Source organism: Apium graveolens, chromosome 4, assembly GCF_009905375.1.
Source record: "Apium graveolens cultivar Ventura chromosome 4, ASM990537v1, whole genome shotgun sequence".
NCBI lineage: Eukaryota > Viridiplantae > Streptophyta > Magnoliopsida > Apiales > Apiaceae > Apium > Apium graveolens.
Genome location: NC_133650.1, coordinates 763,214 through 774,465, shown reverse-complemented (window position 1 = coordinate 774,465; position 11,252 = coordinate 763,214). Strand labels below are relative to the sequence as shown.

At 33.5% G+C, this 11,252-nt stretch overlaps 1 protein-coding gene across 2 annotated transcripts; it reads left to right on the top strand.

Moving 5' to 3' along the window:
- Nucleotides 1–5,168: 5,168 nt before the first annotated feature.
- Nucleotides 5,169–10,476, top strand: LOC141717416 (auxin response factor 2B-like). Of its 2 annotated transcripts, XM_074519463.1 has the most exons (16): nucleotides 5,169–5,405; nucleotides 5,454–5,522; nucleotides 5,615–5,730; nucleotides 6,190–6,285; nucleotides 6,423–6,479; nucleotides 6,575–6,730; nucleotides 6,823–6,907; nucleotides 7,270–7,360; nucleotides 7,454–7,618; nucleotides 7,902–8,021; nucleotides 8,111–8,186; nucleotides 8,264–8,435; nucleotides 8,519–9,450; nucleotides 9,525–9,715; nucleotides 9,859–10,048; nucleotides 10,141–10,476. In XM_074519463.1, exons 1-15 carry the CDS (start codon nucleotides 5,393–5,395, stop codon nucleotides 10,028–10,030), a joined length of 2,511 nt encoding a protein of 836 aa, XP_074375564.1. In that variant the 5' UTR covers nucleotides 5,169–5,392; the 3' UTR covers nucleotides 10,031–10,048; nucleotides 10,141–10,476. The 2 variants fall into 2 exon arrangements, with proteins under 2 accessions (XP_074375564.1, XP_074375563.1); XM_074519462.1 differs by having other exon boundaries at nucleotides 5,169–5,522.
- Nucleotides 10,477–11,252: the final 776 nt, after the last annotated feature.

Here is an 11,252-nt window from a genome sequence, read left to right as displayed (position 1 = left end):
ATAAATTGTTTAAACAATCCCATGGAATTCAAAAGAAACATTATGTAGTCAGCTAAAAACTCCATTTTTATTTAGAAAAATATAATATTAGATTTTTTGACATACACTTTAAAAAAATTGGACGACATTCAATCACATTTTTAATTACATAGACTTTAAAAATCTGATATTTCTTTTAAATTTTGTTGAGTTTAAATATTTTAACAAAATATTTTATTGAATGTTTTCAAAATGTTGCACCTATAATTGTATAATCCAGAACTTTTATTTAATAAATAATTAGGTTTATATAAGTATGCGTTCTGAAAAATATAAGGACCGAGCAAAAATCAAACAAGTGGGATAGTAAAAATAAACACCTGACATGTTAAAAATTCAGAAAAAAATTATAAGAAATAAGTACCTTAAACCACAAAGTGCATATAAACAGGGCAGAAATTACTTCCTCTCTCCCATTTATTTTTTTACTTAGTTTTTTTTTCAACACCCGACACATATTTTATGGTTAATATAAAATATATTTCCGTAATTTATTTTTTAATTTTTCTTCTTTCGTATTAAATTTTAACATTAATTTTTTCTTAAAATATTTTTTTTATAATAATTTATGAAATCATATATTGTTGAAGCATTAAAATGTGTGTCAAATTTTATGTCCCCAAATATAGAGATCTTAATGGGAGCAGGGCTGAGCAAATCCAAACCGAAACCGAAAAACCGAACCGAACCGTGCTAATTCGGTTCGGTTTGGTCCTATTTTTTCATAAATTCGGTCTATTCGGTCCGGACCGAATAAATCGAAGTAAAATTCGGTTCAGTTTGGTTCTTTTAACAAATATTTCGATTCGGACCGAATAGACCGAACAGGCCAAATAAAAAATACTATAATTTCATATTACATACATTTTACATATATTTTAAAATTTATAATTATAATATATAATTTTTAATTATATTTATAGACTATTGAAACTCTACATATCACATTTTTTTAATTATATTTTATATTTTATAATTTTTGATTTAATTTTCTATTCAATTTTATTTTGAAAAAAAGTTCAATCTGTTCGATTCAAAATCGGACCGAATCAAATAAACCAAAAAATCGAATTTTTTTTTTTCTTTGACCGAACGGGACTGAACGAATGCTCAACCCTAAATGGGAGGAGAGGAGAGAGTAAATTGATTAGCACAAGCCAATAAGTGTGGGGTTAGGGCAGAGTGAGACATGATTTAGATAATGTGGTCAAGGGTCAACGAAAGAAGATGATTAATTTAAAGTAAGTACCCTCATTTTTCGAAATGCAGAGGCCTTCGGAGGCAGATTAAACTTTGGTCCCACACACTTGCACCTGTCCATTCTCGAGGAGACAGCTTTTGTACCCCCTCCATTGTTTATAGTTATACCTCCATTATTACCCCGTTTCTGTATTCTCCGTTACGACGTCCGTTCAGCGAGTTAGATTATGGAGAGATCGGCGATATTGTGTCAAAACTCAAATGCAATTACTCTCGCCGCGTTGATTAAGTTTACTCAATCAATAAAACTTTCATACATAATTCACAAAATATAAGATAAGATACGGATATACTATTTTGAGTGGTGAACGTATCTTAAATCCGTTTTCAAAATTTATTTCAAATAATTTGACATGATTTTTATCATATTTTAAGTTATAAATGTATTTAAATATACGCAAGTCTTATTTCATTATAAAAAATATTATCAAATAGGGTTAAATGACATTTTCGTCACTCAACTGACCGCAAACTTGCAGTTGGGTCATCCAACTCAAAAAATTTTCAATCACATCATTTTACTCTTAAAACTTTTCATCCAGGTCACTCGCCGTTACATTCCGTTAAAAACTTTTAACGAAATGTAACGGCGAGTGACCTAGATGAAAATTTTTAAGAGTAAAATGATGTGATTGAATTTTTTTTATGTTGGATGACCCAACTACAAGTTTGCGGTCAGTTGAGTGACCCAAATGCCATTTAACCCTTATTAAATATCTCAAATCCAAATCCACGTATGAAAACAATTTTAAGAACTATTTGGAGATCCAGGCATTTCTTTACTTGAATTATCATGAACGTGAGTATTTTTCTGATTAATCAAACATGAGTAAAGTAGTATGTATATATACAAACATGAGTAAAGAAGTATGTATATTTTACCCCAAAATGCATATTTAACAATTCAATAACGTCTGAATTAAAAAAAGAAACAAAGTTAGAGAGAAATTTTAAAATTAACTTTTCTTTGAAAAAAAGGTCATTGTTGAATATCTCCAAAATAATCACATATTTTAAAGATTATTTTTTTAACAAGAAACGTATATTAGTTTAATTTTCTAAAAATTTTCCATCTACACTACTAGCTCAGTTGGAAAAAAGTGAAATATATAAATATTGTAATTATCCCGGCAACAGTGACAAAGAAGTAAAAAGCGTATGACTTCGTAGTTAAATTTAGGGGTCAGCAAAATGGAACTAGAATCGAAAAATTGAATCAAATCGTGTAATTCCTGTTTGGATTCGGTCTAGAAATTTTTAAAATTTGGTCGGTTCGATTCATTTAGTTACGGACCGAAATAAATTTAGGTTCAGTTCGGTTTATTAGATAAATTTTGCACGGACTGAACAGACCGAATTATATTTATAACATTAATTTAAATATATTATAGTTATACTTATATTAAATTGTTAATAAACCAAAATACTAACGAAACGTTACATTTTTCCCGTACCTACGAATATATTTGTCAGAGAAATTGATGTATTATCTGCGTAAACTAGGGGTGTGCACGGGTCAGTTCGGTTCGGTTTTTATCAAAAACCGTTACCAAATCGTACATGTCGGTTCAGTTCAGTTTCTACCTATTAATCGTAACCGAACTATTAGGAACGATTTTTTTCGGTTCGGTTAACCGTTTATCGGTTTTTTATTTTAATTAAAACTATTTTGAAATTTTAATAATAATAATTTTGAAAATACCATAACTTAAAAAATAAAATAAAAAATAATACACTTTCTATGATCAAAAAGTTACATGTGTGTTTATATTGAAATTTCAAGTACTCAATATAAATAGAAGTAAATAATAATATAGAGGGTATTAGAAGTAAAACTAAAAAACTTAAACATGCAGGGCATCAGAATTAATTTAAAGGTCAACTAATGCGTGAAAAACTTCGCCTGGGGAGTACAGTCGCAAGACCGAAACTCAAAGGAATTGACGGGGGCCTACACAAGCGGTGGATCATGTGGTTTAATTCGATACAACCCGCAAAACCTTACCAGCTCTTGACATATGAACAACAAAACCCCCCGTCCTTTAATGGGATGGTACTTACTTTCATACAGGTGCTGCATGGCTGTCGTCAATTCGTGTCGTGAGATGTTTGGTCAAGTCCTATAACAAGCGAAACCCTCGTTTTGCTAAACAATAAAAGTATAAGTATTGAATATCCTCCGCTCTCCGCTGCATAACTAATTATATTAGGTTATATATATATCAATTATGTATTATATATAATTATATTATTTATTATTTAATTATATAATATTATATAAGCGGTTCAGTTATATGGATAAAATCATAACCGTTACCAAACCGTTCCATTGGTTCAATTCGGTTACGATTTTTTTCGATTTTTATCTGTTTCAATTTTTCTCGATACAGTTTTTTGATTTTTCGACGCGGTTTCAGTTTTTATTTGATCATCCTAACTTAAACCAACTAACCAAGTGACACAAAATAAAGGTAAAAAGAAAGCAAAAAAAGAAAAAAAGCAAACACGGTTAACATGCGCCAGAAGAGCAATAAGGGTGTGTGCTAACGTACCCTTCCATCCATCCATCTCTCTCCTCAATCTCTCTCTCTCGATCTCTCCCTTCCATCCATCTCTGTCCGTTAATAGCAGGACAAACCCACTTGCCCAATTAAAACACAACAACTTTCCGTTAACGTTTACAGACAAACATCGTCTCTTGTTATCCAATCCCATGCCGACACACTTAACGACACTAACGCCGTTTACTCTTAACCCCCCTCACGAGCCGCCTTTATTTATTGTCTCCCCTTGGACATGCTATTGCCACTCCCCCTCCTTTTTTTAGTCATTTCCTTGTGTGTTTGTTGCGCCAACCGGCTATTCCCGGTTATATTTGCAACCACTATTCACCCTTATTTGGTAATTTTTTTCGGGATTTAACCCAAGGAATATATTTCTAAATAAAATTTCCATCAATCAATTAGTGATATTATTATTTTTATGATTAAATGTCAATCTTCTAAACATCATCAATGAAGTGACGGTAATATATTGATGACTTATGAGATCAGTAATATTAAGTAGGAAAAAGTCATTTGCAGAACAAATTTTTTATTTTCAGAACTGAAAAAGAATGAAAAGATGAAATTATCTTTCATATTATTTTTTTCTTTTATTATTATGTATGCATGGGTAATTGTGTATTGTTTTGTTTCCTCCGGAAATTAAAAATCAGCTCTGAAAATAATATTTACCTATTAAATATCCAAAAAATGTTACCAAAATTAACTTTTAGAAGAAGTGACATATTATATCTCTCCGTGTCATAGTAGTAGTTTATTTTCATTTTTTAATATTTTTATGTTTTTCTAATATTTTAAGTTTTATAAAATAATTATATTAATTGATTAATACATTTTACATGCAAGATCATAAACTCTTTGTCCATCCCTTATTATGGAAACTTAAAAGATGATATATATTGTGAGATTTTTTTTTAAAGTTACTAATATGAAATAGAAGGTGTAATTCGTTAGAATATATATATATATATATATATATATACATGCATGTAGAATCACATATTATTATATTTTTAGAAAAAATATGAAATTGCGAAATGTCAAATCAACATTTACGAAAACTTTTTGGGATTTCTAATATCTTCTCTATATTTTGGTATCAATCAAATATTTGTATATTTTAATCAATTATTATTGTTTAAAAATTGGATGATTCCGAATTCCAAAAATAAAAGACATATCGAATAAAATTAAATATTCATATTTTAGGTGTCTCCAAAATAGAGTCGTATTTAAAGGTGGTGCCCCAAAATATTACCTTAACCGTAATTCAATTTACCAATTTATGATAGCACTACTATTCTGCCAAGGCATTGTTTGTTTGTTGGCATTAAAAAAAACATCTCTCTCTCTCTCTCATTCTCTCTCATTTATCCATCGCGTGCAACATTCATTCTCAAGTCTCCTCCGACGAACTCTCCAGCGAGACTCTCTCTCTCACAAAGCAACCAAACCGTGAAATTGATGATAGATCTGAGTTAACACCGAGTTAACACCGAGTTAACACCGAGTCAACACCGAGTTAAACAATGGCTTCTTCAGAGATATCAAGTAAAGGCAACGCTGCGCAAGCAGAAAGCTTCTCTTCAGGATATAGTGATCGTAACGACGTTGATAGAGGTCCTCGTACTGTTCATCCACCTTCCGGCGGTAGTAGAGGTAAGTTCCGGCTGGTTTGTTGATTTTCCGGCGAGTCTCCGGCGATATTTGTAATTTCCGGCGTGTTTAATGTTTTGTTTTTGTATGTGTAGTTGATGCAGAGACGGCGCTTTACACGGAGTTATGGCGAGCTTGTGCTGGTCCGTTAGTTAACGTGCCATGTGAGCGTGAGCTCGTTTATTATTTTCCTCAAGGTCATATTGAACAGGTATTTTTTTTAAATAATTAAATGAATTAAACTAATTTTAGAATTTATATATAAAAATAAATGAAGTTTGTTTGTGATTTATTGCTTAAACTTTAAAGTGATTAATAAATGTATTTTTTTTTCTATAATTAGTATGTGTGTTATTGATTGTGCTGTACTGCTGTGTGTTTGATGTATGTGATGAATTAACAATAATTTAATCAAATTTAAATATAAATATTATGAAATGATTAGATAAATGATTATGTGTTATATTGTTCGTATCGAGTTTTAAGGAGAATTATGGTGGTGATTAGGAGGTTTATTTGTGTGATGATGTGTAGGTGATTTGGATTTTGTGTAGAAATGATTAGTTTTTTAGTTACGGAGAAGGTGTGTTGAGAGGTTTACAGATCGAGGTAGGTTTATAGTGTTGTGATTATTTTGATTCTGATGAGCTTTGTGTTTTGTATTGGTAAGGTGGAGGCATCTACTAATCAGGTAGCTGAACAACAAATGCCTGCTTATAATCTTCCGTCCAAGATACTATGTCGTGTTGTTCATGTACATTTGAAGGTAATGCTCTTGTCGAGCTTGTGGTTTAAATTATAGAGGTTAATTTGTGGATTTTACTGTTTATATGGAATTAGTAGTGTTTGGTGTAGTATTCTAGTGACTAATATTGGGATATTTGTGTTGATCTATGTATGTAGGCTGAGGCGGATACGGACGAGGTGTTTGCGCAAGTGACTTTGATGCCCGAAGCAAATGTAAGCAGTGCTTCAAGTTATATAGTAATATGTACCTGGGTTTTAAGATAGATAGACATAGATTGATGTTTGTGTCTTTACTTTGATAATGCCAGCAAGATGAGAATGCAGTAAAGAAGGATCCTGCACCTCCTCCCCCACCTCGCTTTCATGTGCATTCCTTTTGCAAGACACTTACTGCATCTGATACGAGTACTCATGGAGGGTTCTCAGTGTTGAGAAGACACGCTGATGAATGCCTACCCCCACTGGTAGGGTGCTCTGTTTTCATTAGATTATATTTTATTTCTATATTACATTAAAATTCCATTCTCAATTGTCGTACATTGCATATATGCAACAGGACATGACAAAGCAACCTCCTACACAAGAGTTAGTGGCCAAGGACTTGCATGGAAATGATTGGCGATTTAGACACATATTTCGGGGTATTTGCTACTATGCTTTCACTATCACACTTTTGAAATTTGGTCATTTTCTCTCGTCAAACTGTGTAAACATTGACCTAGGAAGCTGATGATAGTTCTTGTTTTATTATCATGATTGTATTTGTTTTCTTAATATATATCAATTAATTATTTTATGCAAGACATCTGCATAATGTTAATATCCAATTATACCTTCAGTAGAAGTATCTGCTTAACTTTCTAGCTGTCTAGCATATTCATCAAAACAAGATGTGTTTTTATGTTAAAATCTAGGATTTAATTTCTATGCTCAAGAAGGAACATATTAAAGTGGCTGTGTACATTTGTTTCTCATACATGTTAATACCACAAAACAATGTCAGGTCAACCAAGGAGACACTTGCTTCAAAGTGGTTGGAGTGTCTTTGTCAGCTCAAAACGGCTCGTCGCTGGGGATGCTTTTATATTTCTGAGGTTCAAGATCTTATCCATTATCTGTGAAATTCTGTATTTACTACATGCGTATTAGTATTAATAGTATCTAATTGAAAATTATACAACTTGTAGGGGTGAAAATGGTGACCTTCGGGTTGGTGTTAGACGAGCTTTGCGACAGCAGGCTAATGTTCCATCGTCAGTCATATCAAGTCACAGTATGCATCTAGGTGTCCTTGCAACAGCTTGGCATGCAATTCAGACGGGCACAATGTTCACAGTTTATTACAAGCCCAGGTAAGATACAATATATAGTGGCCGGTAGACAAGTAATAAGATCTAGCTTTAGAAAGTAGTATAGTTTGAAACTCCTGTTGCATTAATTTTGACAATAATTTCCAATATCATATACAACAAGCGAGGTTAAATTATGTAGATTAAGCTCAATTTTATTATTAAGTATTGGCAATTATTATTAGTTATAGTTTGACCAGTTTCAGTTATGATATTTTTGTAGTAATGTTCATCAGATGTATATTATTAGAGTATTGAGCTGATTGTTTTCATCGTTCTTTTGCAGAACTAGCCCTGCGGAGTTTATTGTTCCATTTGATCAGTACTCGGCATCGGTTAAAAACAATTATTCTATAGGAATGCGGTTTAAAATGAGATTTGAAGGAGAAGAAGCGCCAGAACAAAAGTATGGTTAATCAAGTTTGCATTTTTGAGCGTGGCCTCATTTCTTCGTTATGATCTTGGATGTGGTTTTAATATATATCTTTCTTGTAGGTTTACTGGTACCATAGTTGGAACTGAAGAGTCTGATCCCAAAATATGGCCAGATTCTAAATGGAGGTCTCTAAAGGTTTGCAACTCTTGCGTCCTTCCGTTCGCATAAATTTATAATTCTGATAATGTTTACTAATTTTATTATATCTGAAGGTCCGGTGGGATGAAATTTCTAGTATACCTCGTCCAGAGAGAGTTTCTCCGTGGAATGTAGAACCTGCTCTTACTCCTCCGGCAATAAATCCACTCCCAGTGCCAAGATCAAAAAGACCTCGATCTAGCATGTTGCCTTCTTCCCCGGACTCCTCTGTTCTTACAAGAGAAGGTATGACTCTCCGCATCTGGTCATCTTGGATATCTAATACTTTGTGCAAGTTAATCTAAAATACTTATGTAACTCTTATATAGGTTCATCTAGATTAGCAGTAGACCCTTCGCCAGCTAGTGCATTTTCAAGGGTCTTGCAAGGTCAAGAAATACCGACCTTGAGAGGTGCTTTCGCTGAGAGTAACGAGTCCGATTCATCTGTTAAGCCTGTGGCATGGACACAACCCACTGATGAGGAGAAAATGGATGCTGTTTCTGCTACGCAAAGATATAGGACAGAGAAATGGTCGCCCTTAGGTAGGGCCGAATCATCTTTCACAGATCTATTGTCAGGTTTTGGTGGACAAACTAATTCCTCCAATGATTTTTCTACTGCCTCAAGTACCCAAACTGTAGCTACTCCCCACTCAATAAAAGTCCAATTGCCAAATAAGGATGGAAAATTCAACTTAATGTCAACCCCATGGTCCATGATGCAATCCAATCTCTCGCTGAGTTTGTCGGACTCCGTCACTAGAAATCATTTTCAAAATGATGCTTCTTACCAGAATCGAGGGAGTACTAGATATGGAAATTATAATGGTTACACCATGCATCCTTCTGGTCAGATAGATGATCACCAGCAGGGGAACTGGTTGATGCCTCCACCACTTCCATCTTATTCTCATGTACCTGCACATTCGAGAGAACAGATACCAAAAAACATGTCAGCCCAGCAGCAGGGAGTGAAACCTGGTGATGGACACTGTAAGCTTTTTGGAATACCCCTCATCAGCAACCCAGTTACAAGAGAGCCAGAAGTGTTGCATGGAAATACAATGATTGAGGCTACCCAACTGGGGGTACACTTGCATCAGTCACCTACCTTTGAATCTGATCAAAGGTCTGAGAAATCAAACGTGGGGGACAAACCTATTGAAAATTGTGAGCAGGAGAAACCAATCCAAAGTCAGCCTCTTCCTAAAGATGGTCAAGGGAAAGTTCAGGGAAGTCTAACTAGGAGTTGTACCAAGGTACTCATATGTCTGCACACAGTCATGCTTTGCTGTATTCATCTTTGTGAAACTTATAAAGAAATTGTTTTCAGGTACATAAGCAGGGGATTGCACTAGGTCGATCCGTAGACCTTACTAAGTTTAGTGACTATGATGAACTTATAGCGGAACTAGACCAGTTATTTGAATTCAATGGCGAGCTAAAGGCTCGGGGCAAGGATTGGCTAGTTGTTTATACTGATGATGAGGGTGATATGATGCTTGTTGGAGACGATCCATGGCAGTAAGGATCACCTTTAAATTAATGCATGCATATGGATACAGGATACATCATATACATATATTTTATGATGTGATGTCTCAGAGCAACTCCGCTCTATTTCATTGCCTGAAAGACCTTACTCTGGTTTGTTGTTTATGTCATAGGGAATTCTGTGGCATGGTTCGTAAAATCTTTATCTATACCAAAGAGGATGTCCAGCGAATGGATCCAAAAAGGTTAAATCCCAAAGGAGAGGAAAGTTCATTAGCTGCAGAAGGCGCAAGTGCAAGAGAAACAAGAAATCTACCACTTCTATCCATTCCCGAAGATTCTTAAGTTTGGCTCTGTTTATAGGTAAATGTAATGGAAACTGCACATCTTTTAAAACTCTCTCATTTCAACTGGAGCATAAAAAACTGATCATTTAATATTCAATTCTTTTACAGGCACATTTATGGGTACTCTGCTTCCTAAAGCTATTAATAGCTTTGGCAGTTGGGACATTGAATTTAAATTCTGAGATGCAATCTCGAACCAGACAAATTCTTATATTGCAGTGAAACTCTTGTTTCACAATTTTGGACAGCTTATGGTAGTGTGTATTGTGTTCTGTATAATATATAAATTTATACATAATATACTTAGTAGAGTACTTATGCAGCAGTTAGGACTGCCTGCCTATGGTTTTTAGCCCTTTCAGGCTTCCGGGCTTGTACAGAGGTTCTTTTACATATACCTTTCCATGTCAAATTCTAATATGAAATACATCTATTTGAGAGTTATATGTAGCATAAGTAGGATAGTTTGCCTTTATATATTGTTGTCTAGGACGACCTGGTGACGGGTTGATCACCGCGATGAGAATGGAAGATTAGTAGAGAAGCTGATACATATCACATATATTCTTTATAAAATCTGCAGAATGGGATGTTGTTTATACCTGTTTAGTTGGTAAATCAAAGTATCTTTTGGATTGAGCTTGGGTACTTTTGCTGTAGCCGGAGTGTGCAACAGCCAACAAGTTCTTATTCATGTTGTACATGGCTTCACTCAAAGAAAAGTATATATCATCAACTTTGTCCGGACGTTATCAGTAAAGCTTCATGATTTTACAATTTAATTTTTTTAAATATATTAGGAAAATCATAAAAAAATGAAGGGAAGTTTTGGTATTTTGACATTTACTTTCATCTTTCTTCGACAAAAAACTACTCTCTATTTCATTTTCATTTTAAATGCAAACATGACTGCCTAGTAAATAATAATTATTTATTTTTTATTATAAATAAAAGTTTAAGTTACATAATTTTATTCAAAACAAGAAATTTTAGAAATTGTTATTTTAACTATGCTATCAAGATACTCGAAAATGTGCGCAAAAATGTCAAGTTACAAGTAATGGATTTTCAGAAAAATTGCTTGAAAATATGAAACTAACGTTGAAATATAAATCCCCGATTTTCGATAAATCGTAAATCGGTACGTCAACCGATGTAATTCGATTTCCGATTTTTATAACACTATGAAATTACAGACAAACATTGGTGCAATGTAAAGT

Coding starts and splice junctions, on each gene's coding strand:
- LOC141717416 (XM_074519462.1), top strand. CDS start 5,393: ATGGCTTCTTCAGAGATATCAAGTAAAGGCAACGCTGCGCAAGCAGAA. Junction 6,286..6,422: donor TTGTTCATGTACATTTGAAG/GTAATGCTCTTG, acceptor CTATGTATGTAG/GCTGAGGCGGATACGGACGA. Junction 9,716..9,858: donor GTTGGAGACGATCCATGGCA/GTAAGGATCACC, acceptor TTTATGTCATAG/GGAATTCTGTGGCATGGTTC.